The following is a 25,711-nucleotide window of genomic DNA, read 5'->3' on the forward strand; positions in this document are numbered from 1 at the left end:
TAGTTAAGTTCAATAATGCTGGCTTTATTTATTTTCGAATCAACTGGATTTTCAACATGAGGGTCGGGTATGGCCTGGTTTATCTAGGAAGACTTAGTTTTATTTTATTTTGCTATTGATCAATATGTCAGTAAAAATGTAATTTAGCCATGTATACCATTACTGTTTTTGGGGCGTTATGGACTTTTTTTAGTTAGTGTCGTACTAAGTGTGTTACTGAGAAACAGGAGGTTCTCAATTGCTCATTATTATTATGAAAATTTCGTCATATTTTACGATTCCATCATACATACCCAGGTAGTGGTGCGAAAAGTTTGATTTTTAGCGCATTTTCTCATTTATGGAGAAAATGCACTATTGTGCTCGCCATGTCCGTCTGTCTGTCTGTCCGTCCTTCTGTCTGTCTGTCCGTGACCTCAAGTTTTCGTCGACGAGAAAATGCGCACTCTGTCACTCACTGCAGTGAGTACTGAGTATTTTTGTGAGTATTTTTTTTTAGTATTTACTGAGTATTTTTTAATAACACCTATGCGCAAAACCGACCTATCACTGAAAAGAACAACCACTATGGTGCACTAGATTTATTGGTGATCATTACTCATGTCAACGCGTCCTTGACTCCATCCTTTACTGTGTGATTCAATTGACGCTCGTAGACGAAGACGAACGACCTGCTGTTGTTCACGGAGGGCGCGCCTGATGTACTTAAAAGTTCGTAAAATCATGGCGCTTTATTTCTATAATGTATGTCGCTAAATTGCCTAATTTAATTGTTACACATTTAACCTTTAACCTTGTGTACTTTGGTGCATGAAAATGTTTGCGTCGAGTAACCTTGTGTACTTTGGTATATGGCAATATTTACGTCGATTATTATTTGTTTAGAATTTCCACTACATTCTATGTGAACAAAGGCTGTTTTAAAAGTTTTTACAGTGTAACCCTGGTAGTCGACCAGGTTGAAACTCACATAATTACAAAAAATTCTGCGAAATCGTGGCTTGAAAATCGACATAACCTTTGCGATTTAAATAGACATACACATCTTGGCTTCATTTGCTCTCCAGTATAGTTGCCGATGCCACCCGCATTATTTCTTTTTAACAACGCAGCGCTGTTCATCCGGTGCTATATATGTGGCGTTGGTCTGCTGCTTGTTCTTTTATTACAAGAGTGATCTTAGATACACCTGGGCCTATACTTTCAAAAAAAGTTAAGAGATCGTAAGTTCATCAGCCAATCATTGGCGGACTTTCAAGCAAAATCCACCAATCATAGAAAGTTCTATTTTAGATCGTCATTTTGAATTTTTTGTGTCATCATCCCTGTGAGAACTTGGTGTATGGACACTTGATTTATCTATTTTAAGTATAGAAATACTAAATTTTTAACATGTTTATAATAATACCTCGTGGATGACACGCTCAGTAATATATTTTGTGTGCAGACGAGCACGTTTTGAATTTTTTTGTGACATGATCCCTGTGAGAACTTGGTGTACGGACACTTAATTGATCAATTTTAAGTATAGAATTACTAAATTTTTAACATGTTTATAATAATACCTCGTGGATGACACGCTCAGTAATATATTTTGTGTGCAGACGAGCACGATGTGCAGAGCTTCTACGGCAACGAGAGTCACACAGATCACTTCCGGCTCCTGCAGCGTGACGGCGACTACATTCTCGTCGGTGCCAGGTAATTTATTGCAGTCCTAATTATGCAGCTAAAAAATAATGCATTTGAGAAAGTTATTAGTGATAATAACTAAAATAATAACACTTTATTGAAGCTGACTTCTAGCGTGACGGCGACTACATTCTCGTCGGTGCCAGGTAATTTATTGCAGTCCTAATTATGCAGCTACAAAATAATGCATTTGAGAACGTTATTAGTGATAGTAACTAAAAAATAACACTTTATTGAAGCTGACTTCTAGCGTGATGTTCTACATATCTTTGTCGTGAGTTAGGTTGACTATATACTCGTCGGTGCCAGGTAATTTAATGCAGTCCTAATTATGCAGCTAAAAAATAATGCATTTGAGAGAAAGTTGATAATAATAATCAGCGATAATAACAAAAATACTAACTTTATTGCCCAAAAATAATGCATTTGAGAAAGTTGATAATGATAATCAGTGATAATAACAAAAATACTAACTTTATTGCCCAAAAATAATGCATTTGAGAAAGTTGATAATAATAATAATCAGTGATAATAACAAAAATACTAACTTTATTGCCCAAAATAATGCATTTGAGAAAGTTATTAGGGATAATAACTAAAGTAATAACATTTATTGAAGCTGACTTCTAGCGTGATGTTCTATATATCTTTGTCGTGAGTCAGGTTGATCGATTTCTACAATAAGAAATGAAAGAGTTATCCACAAGTAATGGCTTGAACTATTAAACTTGAACAAGAATTACTGCAGTTTTCTTCCAGTGTGTATCATTGGCTATTTGGCTCATCGTACATCAAATCAGTTGTCAGCCACTACATTAGGTAGATGTAATGGTATTTCAAATTACACGGTTTGTGTTGAGAAAATTGTTCTATCGGAAAATATTTTAGTAGTGAAATCTTTAAGCGGTTAAACTTCTCTGCTAACAAATTTACGCATTCTTGTATCGCGTTGAAAGGCACTGTATGTTATTTGTGTTCTAATATTGTTAATTAGGTCTCACTTATCTTATAGAGCCATCCCTGACTGCACCGCTGGTTAAAGGATAATTTACAGGATTAAATCCAAGAATTTATTTCGTAGCCTATAACATTTTTTCAATCGTTTGATTGTCTAATTTTTTTTAGCGGCTAATTTGTTGGATTTTATCCAATAATTTATTTCGTAGCCTATAACATTTTTTTAATCGTTTGACTGTCTAGATTTTTTCAGGCCTCCATCAAATGTTTTTTTTTTCAGTTGGTAATTTTTTGGAATAAATGTTTTAATGATTACATTTCCCGAGGGCAATGCCCCAGAGGGTTCACTTCAACGTCAATCCGCTACGGGTTGTTCTATGAAATCATTTCTGTAAGGTGATGTTTTACTGTTGAATATTTAATGAAAACAGCTCACAGCCATGTTCAGTCCATGGAGTAGTACAGGCATCACACGACGCATTACCGTTTGACGTACGTTCACTGCCATGACACAAGTGTGTGTGTGTGTGTATGTGTATAAATTGTACACTACTTGCCTTTACATGTACGTTTACTGTATATGACATAAGTGTGTGTGTGTGTATGTGTGTATAAATTGTACACTACTTGCCTTTACACGTATACGTTTACCGCTATGACACTGTGTGTGTGTATGAATGTGTGTGTAAAAATTGTACACTACTTGCCTTTACACGTACGTTTACTGTATATGACACTGTGTGTGTGTGCGTATAAATTGTACACTACTTGCCTTTACACGTACGTTTACCACTATGACATTGTGTGTGTGTATATAAATTGTTCCCGTGACCGGTGATCAGCTCTGCTCGGTCATTTCTATGAACGATCGCCTGTCCCTGGTAACGATGCGGTGTTCCGTAATGGCCTACGAATGTATACTTCATACCTTAATGCACAATCGCTTTAGAGAAGCCCAATGCTCTGGCCTTTTTGAGGTTCATTGAGCTCACAGCGTTCGCTTTATCAACGTCGCTCTAGTTATTAAATTTCGATACCTTGTGGGGCGTAAAATTGTTCCCTGATATTTTAGTCGACAATAAATTGGATAGTAATGTACTTGTATACATTTGAATGCATTCTCTGATGTTTTTGAAGAATTTGCTCTTCATGTATAATTTATTATATAGTAAGAACTGGACAGAAATTTATCTTGTCTCATTATTTCCTTAGAGTAACATAGCTTCACTCCTGTTATAATAAACGTATCACTTGCTTTGGTTGGATGTATGTAGCACAACATGTAACTTGATTTAATGACTAAGAAAAGATCACTTGATAAATTAACACGTTGACTACGATTGCTTCATCTTGTACTATTATTTCATTTTTTGTAGGTACTTTTTTTAAGCAGGGTTGCCAGACGGTCATTTTTTCTGGACAAATTCCGTGATTTAGTTTTTCTCAATTGAGTTGGCCGGCTAAAATTTATGATAGGGGTACTTCCTAATTAAATTTTAAATACTGCAAAAAGAAAATAAATGGAATTTTTATAGATACCTTGTTCATTGAAATTTCATTTGAATTTCACTTCGTGATTTTAATTCTTTATTGAGGCCGCATATCTAACAAAAAATAAAATAACTTGACTTCCATGTTCATGTTGCAGAGAATTGTCTGGTACTCAACTGACAGCGATAGCAGCATGTGCTTCAACAAGGGAAAATCTGAGGTAAAAAATCTGAGGCTTATTGAACTATTAAAATTTTCAAGTCCTATCGTTCTCATTTATCGGTACGAATGAAATATGTTTCAACTTATTTAATTTAATTTATTTATTTGTTGAGGAGTTACATGTTTCATTTTTCTTCTTTACTTCTCTGAGATATTGCCATATTTTGTTTGGTAAACAAAATTATGGTACAATCATGGCGTTGACACTTCGATGAGTGTCACAAACTCAAAGCTCTGTATGCAGTTTGTTTGTCGCTAAATTTTGAAGCAACAGGGTTCCCCCTCTTTCCAATTGTTATTTTCCGTATGTTTATCATAAATTTTTATGTTAATTTTGACCACGTTTCTCGTCAGTCTGACTGCCAGAACTACATTCGTGTGCTCGCGAAGAAGAGTGAAGGAGAGTTCCTGGTGTGCGGCACTAACGCATATAAGCCTTTGTGCCGCGACTACACAGTGCAGGTCAGGCTCATTTTATATCAAAAACAAATTAAAAATTTTTTTTTTGCGTATAAAGAATCATCCAACTATTATAATATAAGGGAATAATATATATACTATTATATATACAAGGGAACGGAAAGATAATGTTGCAGATGAGAAAGTTGTAAGCCAACTACACTGTTAGAAAAACGGTCACACTGGCGTTCTAGTGGCCGGCCGCCCCGTGAAAATAAACTGTTTCGCCATTTTTATCCGATGTTTTACGGATTTCTAGTGTTAAATTAGAATAAAAACGGCGACACGGCGTTTCTTTTCACGTGCCCACCGGCCACTGAAACGCCGGTAATACCGTTAACGGTAATTTTTCTAACAGTGTATTATGAATAAGGGAACGGAAAGATAATGTTGCAGATGAGAAAGTTGTATCAAGATTGTAAGCTTGCCATCGGGCCCACGCTCCATTGTGAATTTGGAATTTGGTCTACTCATATTTCATTTTTAATAATCAAAGAAAAAGATCAAAAGAAGATGGACCCTAAAAATTAGAGAAGTGTCGACAAGGAAAGACCAATAAACAACTTGATAAATCATCAATAAGCCAGAGGATTTCGTGACGATGCAGATGTTTCTTTATAAGTTTCTCAATGAACATGTGTCCATTGAGAAACTCCATCCATCCTGGTTCGTTTTCGTCAAATTTTTGTATCGAACTTTTAATTTTTATTTATTTCCAGCTAGTCATTCCTTTCTTTTCTATTAAATTTATTTATTTTGCTATTCACAAACATTTTTCTTTATTCCACCAATGCATTTAAACGTGTACGTACCCATTAGTGCGAAACACTGAAAATCAAGTATATGCTCATTTATTCACGACAAATCACAAATAACTTGTCACGAAACGTCTAAAATATTTTTTCTTTCCAGAGTAACGGCTCCCTTACTTATGTTGAGGATACTGGCGTCGGAAAATGTCCCTTCGATCCGCGACACAACTCCACCTTCGTCTTTGCCGGTGAGCTTCAGCCTTTTCCATTCGTCTGTCGTACAAATAATTTCTTTTAATTCCCCTCTGGGATGTAAACATAATGAACGCGTTCAAGAACAGACTAGATGAAGCTATGGAAAAATATATGTTCAGACTTGAAATGCCTATCACCATATCGAATCCGGTGGAAGTCTAGTAGCTACTTATTGAAACTATCGTCAGTCATGAAAAGATCCGGTCAAATGAAACTATATTAGATCTTCTGTGAACAAGTCACGAATAGTTCAAGAATCGGCGACAAGCCACATCAGGCCTACTCTTCAGCGCCGACATCACTATGTTATGTTATGTTATAATCACTACGCGTCCGCTTTCACAGTTGCTCTTTCTTCATGAACGTCGTCTCTCTCTATATGCCATATATTCTATTAAAATCCCTATTTAATCATATCTTAGTATCTCTATTTATTTATTAATTTCCCTATAATTTGGAAATTTAACCTATCTATGGAAACTCAATTTCAATTATCATAATGTTAGTATCTCCATATACGTATTTATAATTTCCCCGTACGTTGTGCAGCTCCCGGGCGCAAAACCTTCAAATTCTTCATTTAAAAATGAATATTTTCCTTCTAAAAACTTCAGTGCCTAGAAATTAACCTGTGGTATCATTTGGAAATTTATCATATGTATAGAAACTCAATCAATTTGAATTATCATAATGTTGGTATCTTCATTTATTTATAATTTCTCGTACGTTTTGTAGCTCCCGGGCGCAAAATCTTCAAGTTCTTCATTTAAAAATGAATAGTTTCCTTCTAAAAACTTCAGTGCCAACAATTTAACCTGTGATATCATTTGAAAATTTAGCCTATCTATAGAAACTCAATCAATTTGAAGCATCATAATCTTAGTATCTCTATTTATTTATTATTTCCCCGTACGTTGTGCAGCTCCCGGGTTTAATCTTAGTATCTCTATTTATTTATTATTTCCCCGTACGTTTTGCAGCTCCTGGGTTTAATCTTAGTATCTCCATTTATTTATTTTTTCCCGTACGTTGTGCAGCTCCTGGGTTTAATCTTAGTATCTCTATTTATTTATAATTTCCCCGTACGTTGTGCAGCCCCCGGGTTCGTGCACTCGTTCGAGTACGGCGACCACGTGTTTTTCTTCCTGCGGGAGACGGCTGTCGAGTACATGAACTGCGGCAAGCTCGTGTACTCGCGTGTAGCGCGCGTATGTAAGCGCGATAACGGCGGGGGCGTCGCCATGTACCAGAATCTCTGGACGAGCTTCCTAAAAACCAGACTCAATTGCTCTGTTTCCGGAGAGTTCCCTTTCTACTTCGACGAAATCCGTGAGTTGGCTGCGTATCGACCCGTGTTTTTGAAACTTCTATTTAATTAACCAAGTTCCCTTTCTACTTCGACGAAATCCGTGAGTTGGCTGCGTATCGACCCGTGTTTTTGGGACTTAATTAATTAGTATTTGTATTATTTATAACTTAACTAATTTTTGGAACTTGATTAACTAATTATTTATTGAGACTAGTATTTTGCAAGCATAATTTGGGTTTTTCTTACCATTCAAGCAATGCTGATCGTGTGTTTAAACTTGAATTTTGAAATCAAAACTAAGTAACAACAATAAATATCCGGACGAAAAAGAAGTATATTTTTATGTAATACATAAACCACTCTTTCCTTCAAAGACACATGAACTTCTGAATTGAATGATAATTGAACCATTATGACGTCAGATAGTGGTGAATTTAAATATCCTGTGGGTATAGTTTATGATAACAACTCTGCCTACAGAGTCGACGAGCGACGTGGTTGAAGGTCTGTACAACGGCGAGCCTCATTCGTTGGTGTACGCGATCTTCAACACTCCACCGAACTCCATCCCTGGCTCGGCGGTGTGCGTGTTCAGCATGAAGGATATCCAAGAGTCCTTCGCGGGTCGCTTCAAGCACCAGGAAACCATGAACTCGAACTGGCTACCTGTTCTTCCACATAAGGTAAAGTGTCAAGCCGGGTGCCCGGACTTGTTCAAGACATGCCACTCTAAAAGTAATGAATAAAATTACTCATTATGCTTGTGAATAGTCAAATTAAATACCTGTTTTACTCGAAAGATTTCTTCTGTATACGTTTTTTTCATATAGTCTTGTAATAACTCCTTAAGGATCACTTTTCTGACGGCATGATTCTGACACGACAACTCACACCCTCCAAAAATCGACACCCGGGCATTTTTGACCCAACTTTGAAAGCACGTATCTTCCGTTTTTAACTCAGGTGCCGGAGCCCCGGCCGGGCGAATGCGCGAACGACAGCAGTATTATGCTTTCGAATACTCTGATTATTCTCTTGTTTTACTCAATGGATTTCTTCTGTATATATTTTTTTCCTTCTAGCATTGTAATAACTCCTGAACTCAGGTGCCGGAGCCCCGGCCGGGCGAATGTGTGAACGACAGCAGTATTATGCTTTCGAATACTCTGATTATTCTCTTGTTTTACTCAATGGATTTCTTCTGTATATATTTTTTTCCTTCTAGCATTTTAATAACTCCTGAACTCAGGTGCCGGAGCCCCGGCCGGGCGAATGCGTGAACGACAGCAGTATTATGCTTTCGAATACTCTAATTATTCTCTTGTTTTACTCAATGGATTTCTTCTGTATACGTTTTTTTTCATCAAGTCTTGTAACTCCTTAAGGATCACTTCTCTGACGGCATGATTTTGTCGGCGCAGACACGACAACTCACACCCTCCAAAAATCGACACCCGGGCAATTTTGACCCAACTTTGCAAGCACGTATCTTCCGTTTCTAACTCAGGTGCCGGAGCCCCGGCCGGGCGAGTGCGTGAACGACAGCAGTATTATGCTTTCGAATACGTACTCTAATTATTCTCTTGTTTTACTCTATGGATTTCTTCTGTATACATTTTTTTCCTTCTAGCATTGTAATAACTCCTGAACTCAGGTGCCGGAGCCCCGGCCGGGCGAGTGCGTGAACGACAGCAGTAGCTTGCCGGAGTTCAACCTGAACTTCGCGAAGACGCACCCGCTGATGGACAGAGCCGTGCCCGCCTTCTATAGCCGCCCGCTGCTCGTCAAGGCCTCTTTCGAGTGAGAAAATGTCTCCTTTTCTCATTTGAGTATTTATTAAATTTATCTAATTATCCCTATCAATAGCTAGCCCTGGAATGTTGTCAAAATAATGCTGTGGCTAAGCTCTCTTCCGGGTCTTAGCTGGCTTTTTGACGGCTTTATTCAGTTTGTTTGTTTAATGTTCTTCTGTCTAGATTCAATTCATTGTATCACAATACTCAGCTTTTGACGGGATAGAATTTGTTTCTGTTTCCATTCCTGACATTTACTCTGTTGCGTTGACCCAATTATGTCGATGACAGCTTCAAGCTGAGCAAGCTAGCCGTGGACCCGCAAGTGCAACTGCTCACGTCAGGCTTCGTGGACGTGCTCTTCCTCGCTACAGACTCCGGCGTCATTCTCAAGATGATCAACGCGCTCGCCCCGCACTCTAATGAGTGAGTTCTGTATGAATCTGTGTCTTTATTTGCTGTGCTCCGAACGTTAAATTATTCAACATAACCGCCTGGAATGGCATTAAAGAAGTGATTGTATTGTCTCAGGTATACCTGGATTAACCTTTAACCCGTAAAAAATGATTTTATTGTCCCAGGGTTACTCGAATTAACCTTTAACCTGGTCTCCCCAGACACCGGTATTCAATATTTTTTTGTTCAATACGTCTTTTATATATTTTTGTTGAATAACTTTGTGGAATGTCTCTTTCATTGCAAAATGCACGTGCAGGCAAGTGGAGAGCGTCATCATCGAGGAAATTCACTTGTTTGACGAGCCCACGCCGGTCGCTAACCTACAGCTGGCGCAACAGACCACCGGAGAGACGAAGCTCATCGTCATCACCGACGATGCCGTGACAGCCGTCCCTCTGCACCGCTGTCACCGCGCTACTTCTTGCAGGTCTGTCACTAGACTCTTGCGTTCAGACTTTTGCGTCCAAGACTCTTGCGTTCAGACTCTTGCGTCCAAGACTCTTGCGTTCAGACTCTTGCGTCCAAGACTCTTGCATCCAGACTCTTGCATCCAGACTCTTGCATCCAGACTCTTGCATCCAGACTCTTGCATCCAGACTCTTGCATCCAGACTCTTGCATCCAGACTCGCCTTAATTGCATCAGTCACAATTCCTTCAATTCTGTTTTTTTTTCTTACCGCCTAATCATCTATTTTCGCCTTTTGCCTTCCAAGTCATTTTTATACATTCAAAAAGTGAGAAATAATAATTTCACGTTTGCTCTAAAGTAGGGTGACTTGTGTATAAAACTTTCATTTAAAACGGCTAGTTTTATTCCAACGAAATTTCGCTTTTAAAATAAACAAATTGTTCCAAAGTCTTCAAAAAAAGTTAAACGTGTGTTATGATGCTAATTTTACATTACCGTAAGTGTCTGAGTAAAGTTTAAAGTAGGGTGACTTTTGTATAAAAATTTCATCTAGAACGGCTAATTCTATTATAACGAAATTTCGCTTTTAAAATAAAATCGAAATGTCCCTATGTCTTAAAAAAAAGCTAAACGTGAGTTTTTATGTTAATTTTACATGAAGTGTCTGAGTAAAGTTTATCTATGATTTATTTATCTGATCCCTGCCATGTTAGTCATGCTTGTGTTGCGTGCGCAGCGACTGCGTGGCACTCCAGGACCCATACTGCGCGTGGTTCGAGGGCGCCGGAGTTTGTGCGTCCGCTCACAGCAACCTCAGCAAACCTGTCTTCCAGAACGTCACGTCTGGAGTTCATTATCAGTGCCCCAAAAGTGAGATTGTTTCCCAGTAGTTAATGTAGATCATCCCTTATCTGATCACTATCAGTGCCCTAAAAGTAAGTGCCCAGTAGTTAATGTAGATCATCCCTTATCTGATCACTATCAGTGCCCTAAAAGTAAGTGCCCAGTAGTTAATGTAGATCATCCCTTATCTGATCACTATCAGTGCCCTAAAAGTAAGTGCCCAGTAGTTAATGTAGATCATCCCTTATCTGATCACTATCAGTGCCCTAAAAGTAAGTGCCCAGTAGTTAATGTAGATCATCCCTTATCTGATCACTATCAGTGCCCTAAAAGTGAGTGCCCAGTAGTTAAGGTAGATCATCCCTTATCTGATCACTATCAGTGCCCTAAAAGTGAGTGCCCAGTAGTTAATGTAGATATCTCTTACATGAGCCTGTAATATTTTGCTTGAACAATGTCATTTTATTTCACGTTCCTTGCGAACATGAAGCTTAAATAATGTCATTTTATTTCATGTTCCTTGTGAACCTGAACACAATTGTAAAAAAAAGTCCTCATCTATAATTAGCCATGAGAATAGAACTCAATTGTGAAAGAACGAAAGTCCTCATCTGTAATTAAAACTTATCGAATGTCCTGAAGTCTTTTACACAATGAAGAGGTAAGCAATTTTTCGCCCGCATTTTATGTAAACCTTTTGTTCTCGTGGCTTTTTCGCGTTATCTTTCCATCTACTACAGAATACTACGTTTCAATATCCATCCGTTACAAGCTCACCATCGAATACCATTTGTTATCAACAATTTCTATAATTCAAGAGCCACGCTTCTTTATCATGCACAAACCGGGAAATTGCCCCAAAAATTGTGGCGACTTTTTTCTGGATTTTGACATCCATTAGCAATAAAAACGTATCTTTAGGCATCCGTTAGTCTCTATAATCTTGTTTCTCGTTACCATCTCTTGTTTATTATTGAATGTACATACCATCTTGCACATCATACGAAAGTAAAGTCTTAACCCGTGGCTATTGTAACTCTAATCTGGCGTGCGTGTCGTACTAACCTCTTCTCGTTCACCAGAGGGCGAGAACAGTCTGGAGCCTGTCGATGCGCCGTCGCCTGTTGCTGGTGAGATCAAATTTTCATTTCAACGTTAAAGCGGGCGATGAGCTCGCAATAAAGAATAAAGACGAATCTAATGCAAACTATAACTTTATATTATCATCAATGTTTGTTACTCGGTAAATAATGTAACGCCTTTCTACTGGGTATTGGGCTGGTGATGGTGGAGGTTACACTGGTCTGTAATCCTCTGGAGTTCATTGTACATAAATGACGTACAGTCGCAGTCTGACTACGAACGTCTTTTATACCATTGATAGTGGTGGTGGTGGCGGTGTTTACATTTAACTGTAATCCTATGGAATTCATTGTAAATGAGTGACGTACAGTCACAGTCTGACTACGAACGTCATTTATATCTTTAAGAAGTATAGTAGTTCTTGAAGTATATATAGTATATAGAAGTATATATATAGTATATAGTATTAGAAGTATAGTAGTTCTTGCACGTTCTTACAGTCGCTCATGCAGGCAACCGTTGTTGCGTTGCCATGCCTGGTTCACTTAGCCTACCTGTGAACCATACCTGGTCCACTTAGCCTACCTGGTGTTTAAACTCGCGGGTAATTTAAACCTTTTTACTTCTTGTTGGTGATAAATAAGGTGTTATTTGGGGTGATTTGTTATAATTACGATGTTTCACATTGCTGATGTATGTTAGTTGACTTTCGGCGAGGGAAACTTTACGGTGAAGCAGTGGAAAATATCTAAGCCATTGAACTGCTTCTAATATTGTAATATGTAGTTCTGAATAGGGCTGCTTTGTGTTGATTTTACGATTTAAATTGCGGACATGAGCTGATGACTTTTTTTCGTGCATATACACACACCGTCGCAGTGATTGATCACTTCGTTACGTTCTTTTCTTAAGCGTGCACAGTACACAAATTTTATATTAAGTTCACGTATTTCCTACACGCACTTATTGTTCATCTGTTTACATATGCACTTAAGAGAGCCCAGATGTGTATTTTTTTGGTGAATGGTTTACCTCGAGTTTTTCTCTTGGCTTTCCCAGTTTATTCAACATTATCGATGCTTACTCCGTGTTTAAACGCTCCTCTTCGTCGCATGCTAACCTTATAAAAATGATCAATTTGCATTTTATTTATAAAATTACTTTTTGTCGCTAGTTTTATTTCAAAGTCTAGTAAATTCTGTATTAATTCGTTTGCTATGTGTTCAGTTTATCGATTTTATACTCTGGCTGCCAAACGTTTATAACAATATTTGTGCTACATTTTAATGCTAATGTTAGCATTTATTATTTTTTGCAATTATATCCCCGTTTTTCTCCAGATTAATTTTTTTCGTCCTATCTTGGCGTTACAGCAGCATTTTGTTTTTTATCTTAAGTTTTTATCAGCATTTTTTTATCTTTAGTTTTTATATTTATTTTCATGTTCCTCTCCCGTTTTTTGTTGCTGGTATAGCGGCAGCTGCTACCGGGGATGTGTCTGGGGAAACCACGACTCCCCCAGCGATGTGTCCCCCATGCCAGTGTGCTGACTCCCACTCCTTCCCCGCACCCCATGCTTCTCCCCCACACTTCACCCCTTCTCTCACAACTCACCCTTTAATGGGTTAGTTGATGCACTCCTCCTGCACCAGCGCACTTCACTTCAAATGCATCCCACCACTTGTACAGTTTGACTTCATCGTAGAGATCTTCAGTCATTGTGTCCTATAATAGTAGGATACAATTGTATCCTAATAGTTATTGTATCCTAATATCATCAATGCCGAACTGAGTTATCAAGTTTATCTTGCCATTGTTATCGTTATTCATCATCACGATTATCCTAATCAGCAAAATGGCTCGCATCGTACACAGGACGATAGCGTAATGCAGAGAAACTTGCATCTCGATGTAATTTTTATGGAATACTTCAAAATTTCATTATCAAGACGACATTAATATTTACTACGGTAAAGTCAGGCGAGAATGTTTCGTTCATCGGAATCGCCAAGCATCTTTCGTGTCTGTAGAACACAATTTTTTTATAGAGCTTTATACATATTTTGCTCTATCGCAGTGAGATCTTTCTTTTCAATCATGATTCAATTTTTATTTATTTAAATTGTTTCATTTTGGTCGTTTCTTGTCAATTTTATCATTTTTGACACGTGAGCATGATAGTGACGATTCATTCGCTTTCATTTTGAGTTTTATCACGGGCGTTATTTTTCAAATCTTCAATGTTCGTGCATGTGTTTGCATTCTGTTTGTAAGATATGCATNACTCGTTGAATAATTACTCTCAATATGAAGAATCATGCGACAATTTTAAGTTTAGGTTCGCTTATACGACTTTGAGACGAACTTGTGATGTCCTCGGAAATTCTTTTCGGCAGCATCAACTTGTCACTCATTCCAGCTTTAGCTAAGCGAATTATAACGTCGGAAAAATTATACAAATTTATCCGATATTTTTCTCATTTCGATGTTAAACGTTTCTTCAAACTGATTAGATGATATTTCAATCAGTAGAATAACGTAATGAAGAGAATCGTATAGCTAAGTCTCTCAGGTTTTAATTCCAATTACGAATCAAATCATCTTTCCATCCGCATTACGCGTCGTTCGCAACACCCACCCATCACCTTCCCTCCTTTGAACTCCTTCCTACTCACATCGTCTCCCCCACCTACAGGGCTACCACCAAGGGGCCCCGTTGGTACCTCTTCGGGGGAGGTTGAGTACCCTGCCACCCACCTACTTCCCCCACTGCTTAGCCCCCCAGGTTCCAACGATATTAACGGATACACCATAAGCAACGAAGATCCCCTGGTGAGAGGAATAGCAGTGGGGGGAGGAGGACGTGGTGGTAAGGGCCTCTACCTCCCCTCGGATGAAGACACCAGGAGTACCTATGCTGCTGATGAGATCGGCATTGTTTTCAAGGATGGAAAAACGCTCACAGGTATGCCGAGTCCAATGTGTCTTGTAAGGTGCCTACCAAACATGCTCAAAGTCACTGTCGAAAATGTTGAACTAACTGGTAAAATTGTAAGGTGCCTACCAAACATGCTCAAAGTCACTGTCGAAACTGTTGAACTAACTGGTAAATGCTCTCGTGATGGACTAACTTGCTGCATCAAATCACTAGTGCTTGAACAATTGCTCAAGCTGCTAATGCTCATTTACACTGCTACTCTTTTCTCTTGCTTGAACGGCTCAAAGGTTTCTCTGATCCGACTAATGACACTCCATTGCAATGATGCAGTGAAAGCGTTCTGTTGTGGGGAATTAGGAACTATGATGAGTTTTAATTACCGACAGCAAGTTGCTAATTATAGGTGATAATTATAACGCTTTCCGCTTCATCAAACGCGTAAAATCTCGTTCAAGTTTAGATACCAATCCTTTTCGGGTCGCTGCTCCCTTTTCACATTTATTAAATATACATTTAACAATATAATTGGCCTTTATTCATTCTTGAGCTAATCATATTTAAGCAATGGATTAAGATGTTCTTCATTAAGCTTTTTAATCGAAACTGCTTATTACCATACCGATAAGCTGGTGATTTTGCGCTTAGCTCATTTCAAATAACTTGGCTTGTTAAGGACTGGTTTCTGCCTCTCACTCTCGATTCTGTTAGTGCGGAAATGATTTTTTTCCTGTGTTAATAGTTATACAAGTGCATGTTTCTCAGTGTCAAAAGCAAGATTTTGTTTGCATGCTTGCGTTTACCGTCACCTATCAGAATTAAGGACAAAAATCCTTGATATTAAATTTACCTTGAGTAAAGCCGTTATTCGCGTTGTGATGATCAACAGCGATTTAATACCTGGCAATAAATCAATACCTGGTAATAGAATAATACCTGGATCAATACCAGGCAATAAATTAATACCTGGATCAATACCTGGCAATAAATTAATACCTGGATCAATACCTGGCAATAAATTAATACCTGGATCAATACCTGGCAATCAAATAACGAGCCATGACCTTACCGCTGCCACTAGACATCATCTTTTGCATTGGGCCAGTCCTTCCTCAAATATAAATTTAGCATTCGAATTGTCTATACGCTGATAGAATCGAGTACTGTGAACAATCAAATTATGCATTTATAACGTATAGTTTTTAGTGTATTGTCACCAATTCATTTCACTGCTCACTTGCTAGCGTTTTCCGACCATTCGCTTGTAATTCATCCATGTGATCACAAGACATTGTTAAGTTCGTAATAATGCACAAAAAATAGTCAAGATACTTTTGGGGGGAGATATGGTACACAGTATGTACTTCGTAAATTTAATTTCGAGTTTTTAATTGAATGAATTATTCTAATGAATGCAGTTATACATTCTGTGCATGATTATGATTTTTCCGAATCTGAGCTACAGTTAAGTGAATGGTCTTGAGAAAAATCGAGAATGCAATGGAATCCAAGTTCCGATTATTCGAATGAGTTAAAACGTTATAGAATGTTTCAATTATTCAAGCAAACCGTAAAATAATTGAATGCGATTTAATAAACCGTATTATAAATGCGTGCTAAAGCTTATTTCCAACGAGGGCAAAATTTACCTTCTGATGAAAGTGATTTTAAATGGGATCAGGTTTTGCTTTTGTTTTCGTGAGCACGACAAGCACATTGGACTTCGGCTAACCAGTGTTAGGGTTGCACATGAAGACTTGCATTCTTAATTAATTATTAATCTGACATCCTTCGTACCAAATTATTTTCCTCTAACCAATACACGTAAATAAAGTGGCGATATATTTTTTTGTCAAAGTAGTGAATCCATCAGACGCCGACTTGATAGCTCGTGAACATATTTATATTTTAATATAGTGCTGACCTGCACGGAAAGATGTCAGATTGATACGTTAAAGCGAGTTGCATTTCACTAACTCCTTCTCTGGGCCTATACTTTCAAAAAAAGTTAAGAGATCGTAAGTTCATCAGCCAATCATTGACGGCGTTTCAAGCAAAATCCACCAATCATAGACAAGAAAATAGAGCGTAAGTACTTACGTTCACTTAGCGAGTTTTGAAAGAATAGCCCCTGGTGCCTCTGCAGAACTCGACACGGTCCATTCTTAACTTTCCCTGGAACTATTCTTGTCCACAGCCAAGCACGAACTTTGCCGCGTAATTGCTATTTATAACATGTTTTATTTCCCAACAGCTTCCACTTACAATTCCTCTTTTGATTTTGATTGAACTAATCCGTTTTCTCCGAGCACAGTTTGGATAGACAAGGGCGGAGTTATTTTTCATTTGGTTACAAAGGTTAAGTTGTTGCATGTCGTTCATTTTGCTATTCACGCTTGAATTGATTTTATTGATCGTTGTTAATTTAACTTATTTGTATTCCTTATCGTAACTAATTCTTTTTACTTTACATTTATTATAAGGTTCGTCGTTATCCCCTTAACTTCCGCCTGACATTGTACTGGATTGAATATCACTAAATTTCGGTTAAGGACCAACCTCGGACTTGACCAATTAGATGAAAATAAGCTAAATTGTGTAATTTTCTTCGCCATTGTAAGCTACTGGCGCTGATTGTGCATTATTTTGAGGTTTTTATTCTGCTTAATGAATTGACTAGGAAATTATTAATTAATTTTTATTACGCTGTGTTTATTTTGTCTTCCTGCCAATGCTTCGTAGGATCACTTTGAAATATTTTGGAATTTTTTTTTCATTCTATTTGTACGTCTGAAGGCGCGCCCATCTACTCGGCTGAGACGCTGGCCATCGCCGTGACAACGGCGTGCGTCGCCGCGCTGGTGATTGGCTTCATCTTGGGCTTTTTGTTCTCACGCAAGTGTCGTGGCGACGAGTACTCTCACTCCTACTCCGGCACGCCCTACTTAGAGTCAAAACTTAACAAGTCAGTACCAATGCAGTTGAGATACGAGCCTCTGTCCTGTGTGTCAAAGTATAGATTTAGCTTTTTTTAACTGGTAAAATTATGTCCCTCAATTTTCTTTGTTTTATGTGATGAGTTTTATAGTCGCAACGTAATCATGTTGTTAGAATAATTTGCTATTATAATAAAAAGTGACGGCTAATTCAACGTTTAGACCTCATTTGAAGTAGTGGAGGCCGATGTATGAATCTATAAGCAAATCCTCAAGATTTACAATGTATGGGCTCGCCCGATGAATGATAGAAAAAAATTTTATGATAAGAATTCAAATAATGCTAAAATAAAAATTCACACATAGTGACTGACTGAAACAGGTGGTGGTATAACTGCCCGTCGTGCTGATCACCCTCTTTAAGTTAGAAGACATGTAAGGAAATCTCAAATCGAATCTGAACTTTTGGGTGAGTGAACAGCCGAGATTTTACATCGTCGCATCGTTCTGTTGCACTGTCAATGATCTCTAGCTTTTGATGGATCTTACCTTCATTAAATAAATGGCAAATTAGATGAATGTATTCGTAAATACCAGAAAATTTGAATCGTTCTTTTTTGAATTTTCTGCTTCTCTTTTCGCTCTTCGAAGTTTTGCCAGTGCATCAACTGCGCGAACATTGTTCAATGTTCAGCTGGCCGGTTATTATTGACCTTTAATTATATTCTCAGGCCGCTTGTGGCAGTTTAAGCAGGTAAATCGGTTTAAAAAATCAACCTCCACTATGTATTTTTTTCCGGACGTAAAAGCTAGTTGCTTCGCTACATTACTTGCTGATTAAGTAATAGATATGCTTCGCAGTGTTTTTTTCTGTTTTTATTTTAAATCTAGCACGCCGTCTGCGATATCTGGCTACGACTAAATGGACCATTTAATAATGTTATTTCGTGTCTGTTATAATGTTATTCCTTGTCAATGTCGTTCATGTAATTATTTTTAATTGAAGTTTCTTCCCTACAATTATGTTTATTATTACTTAATATGTAAAAGATTTGATTAATTGGCTTCCTATTGCACATTCGTGCTTAAATTCTCTGCTAACTTGCACTTACTAACCGCATTTTGTAAACCTGAAATATCAATGTTAAATTTTGATCCATCAGTGTTTCATCGAAATTTCGCCGTTGGGAAATCGTTCAGCATTTGAAAATGTTATTAACTTGACACAAATTATTACATAACTCAATTTGTCATGTTTGAAGATTTATGAATTATGTAATTGTATAGAGTTTTTTTTTTCATTCCTAGGGAGCTTGTTGTCTATGTCACAAATAGTCACAAACTTCCCCATTAAATAAAACTTTTATTAGGAAACACCATAATTTTATATCGCTTGTATTTCGTCTTTGCATCCTGATAATTGCTACGCACCTCCCGTGTAATGGAGCGACTAAAAGACAGGGCTGCGAAATTGGAGAGTTTTGCGTTTCAAGTTTCAACTAAGCCCAATTTTTTAGTTCATGTATTGAACAGTTTATGAGGCGTTTTTTCCAAGTTTTATTATTTTGCTGTTTATTTAATACGCATTCAATAGTCAGATTTTTATCCTTATGTTCAAGTCTATTCCTTCAGACGCATTTTTACGAAATGAATAACACTACCGTAGCACAAATAAGAATACAACATTATCAGCACAATCTTAAATATGAATTTATTTTCAGGTGCGACAATCTGGTTCAGACAGCAGATCCTAACATGTACTCCTCACACACCAACGGCAAGCAGTTCAATAACCTCGTCACTACCTACAACCCCAAGAACATCAACGGTAAATCCAACGCAAATACAACCACGACTGATGTGAAACCAGCCAAGTGTGCCTACATCTAAGCCCCTTCTATCACATTACGTTAATTCGTGAATTAATTATTGAATTCACAAACCAGTGAATAAAAATGGATCGACGTCAGTGGACGTCGAAAATTAATTATCTAATTCACAAGCTGCCTCAGCTTGTTTCCACGTATCCCGTTGAGAAAAAAGGCTGTGCTTTGTTGGTATAAATAAAAAGGTAGTGAGGTAACTGACGTCTCTGAAACTGATGGCTAAATTCATTCTTGATTTAGCGCGAGCGTATTGAGTGAGCGTGCACTTCCCACTACCTTGTAACGAAGCAAATGATATTGTTATGGAGTCTGTACCAATTAATTCAAGTTAGTTCTGATATGTGATAATATGAACCATAATTAGGTATTTATAAATCTCCTCACATTGGTCAATTAAAATTTTTAAATTCATGACGCCAGAGTTCTTAAGAACTCTCGATTATTTGTTATTTGACTTTTCGGAGTATTCAATATGAAGGATAAATAAGTCACTATCTCGTTGTGGCACACGAGACATTGTATTAAGTCCATTGTATATAATAAACCAAGTGCATTATTATTGTGTCTTGTTGAACTCTGAATGTTACTCTGTTACACAAACTCTATCTCCTGTGGATTAGCGTTGTGCATTTATTGCCTAGGGAAGAAGTGAAAACAATTGCACCGTGTGAAAAGTGTAAGCGTTGTTGAACTGACGTAAAAAGGAAAACGTTATTGAACAGATCAGTGCTGTGAACGTTGAATATTGTGATGAAATGAATTTTTGCCTGCAGTTGAAGCCCATAGAAATTTTTATACAAACGTGATTTGAAGAAAAGGAGAATAGTGCTTGTGGAAATAAATGGCTTCAAACTTTTCGGATGATTCCTTGGAAGTGCCTTCGTCGTTAAAGACAGTGAATTGGTTCCTATGAACTGCGCCTATTTTTCCGAACAATTTAAATAATTTTCATATTGGTTACTGTGCCTTTATATTTTAAAAAAAAATTGCCTCTAGGGTTCAGTGGACGTCGAAAAATTTCCCCGGTCTTTATTTAAACAATTCATAATTTGTAAAATTATTCGATAATCCTCATCAGAAATCCGTATTCTAGGATACCGATTGAGTCGCTTTTTAACTGGTAACATAAATATATTCATATAATATCCTTCAGATGTTCTGGGAATATTGCCTACACGTTTTGGATTGATCATCCGTGGAGACGCTGAGACGTTGTCAGTCGTGTCAACCTTATGTTCAATGTGCTCGTTTGTGCTATCAAGCACCAAGCTCCCTTTTATATTGTCGTGTAAAATATTTCATTAGTTTTAATTATCTGCACCGACTAACTCGCTCATCCATCATCAATACAACATTATCAGCACAATCTTAAATATGAATTTATTTTCAGGTGCGACAATCTGGTTCAGACAGCAGACCCTAACATGTACTCCTCACACACCAACGGCAAGCAGTTCAATAACCTCGTCACTACTTACAACCCCAAAAACATCAACGGTAAATCCAACGCAAATACAACGACGACTGATGTGAAACCAGCCAAGTGTGCCTACATCTAAGCCCCTTCTATCACATTACGTTAATTCGTGAATTAATTATTGAATTCACAAACCAGTGAATAAAAATGGATCGACGTCAGTGGACGTCGAAAATTAATTATCTAATTCACAAGCTGCCTCAGCTTGTTTCCACGTATCCCGTTGAGAAAAAAGGCTGTGCTTTGTTGGTATAAATAAAAAAGGTAGTGAGGTAACAAGCGTCTCTGAAACTGATGGCTAAATTCATTCTTGATTTAGCGCGAGCGTATTGAGTGAGCGTGCACTTCCCACTACCTTGTAACGAAGCAAATGATATTGTTATGGAGTCTGTACCAATTAATTCAAGTTAGTTCTGATATGTGATAATATGAACCATAATTAGGTATTTATAAATCTCCTCACATTGGTCAATTAAAATTTTTAAATTCATGACGCCAGAGTTCTTAAGAACTCTCGATTATTTGTTATTTGACTTTTCGGAGTATTCAATATGAAGGATAAATAAGTCACTATCTCGTTGTGGCACACGAGACATTGTATTAAGTCCATTGTATATAATAAACCAAGTGCATTATTATTGTGTCTTGTTGAACTCTGAATGTTACTATGTTACACAAACTCTATCTCTTGTGGATTAGCGTTGTGCATTTATTGCCTAGGGAAGAAGTGAAAACAATTGCACCGTGTGAAAAGTGTAAGCGTTGTTGAACTGACGTAAAAAGGAAAACGTTATTGAACAGATTTGTGCTGTGAACGTTGAATATTGTGATGAAATGAATTTTTGCCTGCAGTTAAAGCCCATAGAAATTTTTATACAAACGTGATTTGAAGAAAAGGAGAATAGTGCTTGTGGAAATAAATGGCTTCAAACTTTTCGGATGATTCCTTGGAAGTGCCTTCGTCGTTAAAGACAGTGAATTGGTTCCTATGAACTGCGCCTATTTTTCCGAACAATTTAAATAATTTTCATATTGGTTACTGTGTCTTTATATTTAAAAAAATTGCCTCTAGGGTTCAGTGGACGTCGAAAAATTTTCCCGGTCTTTATTTAAACAATTCATAATTTGTAAAATTATTCGAAAATCCTCATCAGAAATCCGTATTCTAGGATACCGATTGAGTCGCTTTTTAACTGGTAACATAAATATATTCATATAATATCCTTCAGATGTTCTGGGAATATTGCCTACACGTTTTGGATTGATCATCCGTGGAGACGCTGAGACGTTGTCAGCCGTGTCAACCTTATGTTTAATGTGCTCGTCTGTGCTATCAAGCACCAAGCTCCCTTTTATATTGTCGTGTAAAATATTTCATTAGTTTTAATTATCTGCACCGACTAACTCGCTCATCCATCATCTATCATATATTTCAGCCAAGTTCTTTGTTTGGATCGGAAATAGAAGTAACGAGTTTTAATAGAATTCTGGAAACATCATCAGATTAGACCTCAAAAACAAAAAAGTTATGTTAGTTTACATTTTGTTTTGAGAAAATGTTATTTCTTGGTCAAAGGCTTATTGGGATAATCGTTTTTAGAGTTTTCGAAAACTTAACAGTTCTGTTAGTTTACATTTTGTTTTGCGAAAATGTTTTTTCTTGGTCAAAGGCTTATCGGGATAATCGTTTTCAGAGTTTTGCTCCTGAAATTATCTTTTTGGAAAGATTTTGCGCTCATCACCGCAGGTGTCTGTAAGTAAAGACGCTAATCTACTCATTAGGAGAACATTTTAAATGTCAATTTTTTGCGCGCGCATTTCAGTATTCCATCAAGACTTGGATTTCATCACTTTTTTTCACTAACTTTTTCATGCATTAATGAATTGTGTATATATCGTCAGTCTTGTAACAGTGGCTATCGTAGGAAAATGCCAGTAAACGAAAGATCTTGCATTTATAATTTGCACTTGAAGTCATACCGAAAGCTTATACATAAACAATTTCAGGCTACCCAGGTTGCGACGATGTTCAGCTTTTGTTGAAGTGTAGAAACGGAGTTATTTTAATTTTTGCAAGAAATTTTTGATTTGAGAGTCGCCTGGGGATTGGATTCATTGACTGAAAGAAACTAGTTCGTTTAGTCACAATTATGTTATTGAATCTTTATTCTGCCTGAAATTAGTTAACCCCATTTAGGTAGCTATGCATTTTTCGTCTCCGTTAAGCCGTCAAAGACAAACAATAGAATGGCGCGGCTGGGAGTTTGAATGTATAGGAACGATTTCTAGTTCGTTTTTGTGGCAGAGACGCAGGGTCACAAAAAACTCTGAGGCTATTTCCGCATTTAACCTGCACAGATTCGTCTGTTTTTTCAAGGGTTGATTTTTTAGATAATATTATTCTCATATTCTCAATAATATTATATGGCCCATTGATTTTCTTCGAGGTAATACCCGACAAATGGTAGCTGCAAGTCGAGTGTTGGAGAGGAAATTTTTAGGAAATGGAAATGGCAACGTATGTGTTTATTTTATCCCATACTAGATTGAGTTATTAAGTTTATAGCCTCACTTAATAATTTACTTACATGCTTCTGATATATTAATTGGAATATAGCGCGAGTTTTTTATTATTTTGCTCACATGTAGCTTCGGTCATGGCTTTTAATGAATCTCAATGTGCATCTCAGTTTTATATGCTCAATATGAACATTTATCCTCTATTTCTCAATTAATTATTTGTTATATTGTGGTTTGAATATTTTACCGTCCTTTTGCTTGTCGTTCAAGCTTCGTGCGTTTGTTATAGCTCTTTTGTCGCAATTATTAAGACTTCATTTCTTGTCTTGATTTTTTTTCTTTCTATCGTCGTAAATATTTTTTTTTCTGAATATTCTTGGATGTCTGATGGAACTGCGATTTTTAGGATTGTCAAAGCAGAAAGGTTGAAAATTCCATTAAGAGATCTCGACTCCAAGACTTGAGAGACACGTTTCGAACGTAAAATAAACTTCTTATGACCAATTTTTCTTATGAAAAGCAAAGAAAAGGCGGTTTAAATAATTGCTGTATTAATATACATGTAGCAATCATTGCTTGCTGCATGTATATTGCAACAATTTATGCCGATCTTTTTGTAACATTTCCCACCAAGTGTCTGCTCTCAGTATTACGCAATCGTCTCGTTTCAGAGTGTTAAACTAATTTACGATATTTTTGTACTCGTATACACTTTTGTACATTATCTTTTGGCTTATTTAGGGAATTTGAACATTTTTTCGATAACTTGGGTAAACGCGTAGTGATGGAAATAATACTGTGGGATTTAAACTTTTTTTCTTAGTTTGAATTTTTCTGAAATTGGTTAATGTCTGCCTAATACAAATGGAATTAATGGATTCTAAATGATCCAGTCTATCGGAATCAAGTTGACTCTGGGTTATTATTCTCAACTGATCAGTAATGGTTAAGAATATATTCTCGATCATGAATTTCTATTAGAAGAACATAATTCAAGCTAATCTTTGTAGGATTCTTTTTGACGGGTTCGTGTTGTAAGGAAGTTGTATAATGTGCCGTATTGATCTCAAGGTTTCTCTAGCTCGCTTTGTGTACAGGATAAGTAAAGGTTCATGATGATTGAACACTGGAAAATGACTTCTTGTTGAACAGATTTTAGGGTTCAAAGGGGATTTTTATTTTTCTCGTGTAATTATCTTAAAACCCTTCTAATTTAGAGTTCATTTTTAACTTCAATCATCAACTTGAGTGGTTTTGAAACCCAGGTTTCGCTTCCATATACGAATCGAATAATTGTTCTACGGTCTAAATTAGATGGTGAAATTGAGGAAAATAGTTTGTAATGTTTAACCAATATTAATTAACGATCAAATGGATTGTTGAAATGACAAATTTAGTTTTAAAGGGATGCAAGAAATTATTGTAAGCACAGAATTAACGTATTCTTTTAATAGAAACGAACATGTGTTGCGCGAAGCGACCAAACAAGTAAATAAGATACTCGTTATCAAATTTTGGATTTTCAGTGCGTAATTATGTATCAAATCATTATTAAAACCAGCTGGTTCACAGGTAAGAAAATCACTATTACTACGATTATGTCTTATGTATATCTTAGTATTACCGAAATGTAAATAAAGAATTTATAAAAAAGACTTGGCTAGGCATGCTGTGCAACGAATATAAGGCAGGATTCGTGTACTGTAAATATTAATAATATTGAAAATAAAAGAACTGGAACTGCAGTCTTTCAGTGACTCCATGATTTAGTCGTAGCTGAAATCAGTCCGATATAGCATATAGGGAAAAAATGTGGGTTTCCGCGTTAGAAAAGCAGAGGATTTCGAGTAAATACTCAACATTAGGCACTAACATTTCTTCGTTGCAAGCGTCTGATATGTGTCTTAACTTGATTTTAAAATGTAGCCACCAACCAATCGATTGTGAAATTTGCACCTCAAAATATTCCGGGGAAATTCTACATGATAAATTCATTCGGTGAGTGCATATAATATAGATTGAGAAGTAATTCCTGTCGTTGAAAAACTAATAGAATAATTATCAGTAATTGAATCTTAAGTGACTTAGTAGAACATTGTTTACAATTGTAGACTAAATAAGAGAGCGAAACTTATATCTTATTATAGGTACTAAAGTGCCTTGTTTTCCCGTATACTTCGATACGAAAAGTGAATGGAACGATGCTGACTTCATGTATCACATGTGTAGTTT

General features: G+C 37.0%; 1 protein-coding gene across 1 annotated transcript; it reads left to right on the plus strand.

Annotated features, from left to right (window-relative positions):
* Window positions 1-1,604: 1,604 nt before the first annotated feature.
* LOC108683368 (semaphorin-1A-like) lies at window positions 1,605-24,926 on the plus strand (the record flags this gene model as incomplete). The annotated part of the gene is made up of 16 exons (XM_047884779.1): window positions 1,605-1,701; window positions 2,989-3,040; window positions 4,298-4,360; window positions 4,717-4,824; window positions 5,734-5,821; window positions 6,924-7,157; window positions 7,618-7,820; window positions 8,792-8,937; window positions 9,222-9,356; window positions 9,646-9,816; window positions 10,536-10,669; window positions 11,725-11,772; window positions 13,200-13,349; window positions 14,421-15,008; window positions 17,448-17,625; window positions 20,873-24,926. Coding segments are annotated over 16 exons (2,564 nt in total), but the record flags the coding sequence as incomplete, so codon positions are not given.
* Between the last annotated feature and the right edge of the window lie 785 nt (window positions 24,927-25,711).

The sequence above is a fragment of the Hyalella azteca genome, unplaced genomic scaffold, assembly GCF_000764305.2.
Source record: "Hyalella azteca isolate HAZT.00-mixed unplaced genomic scaffold, Hazt_2.0.2 contig16181, whole genome shotgun sequence".
In the NCBI taxonomy this organism is placed as follows: Eukaryota; Metazoa; Arthropoda; class Malacostraca; order Amphipoda; family Hyalellidae; genus Hyalella; species Hyalella azteca.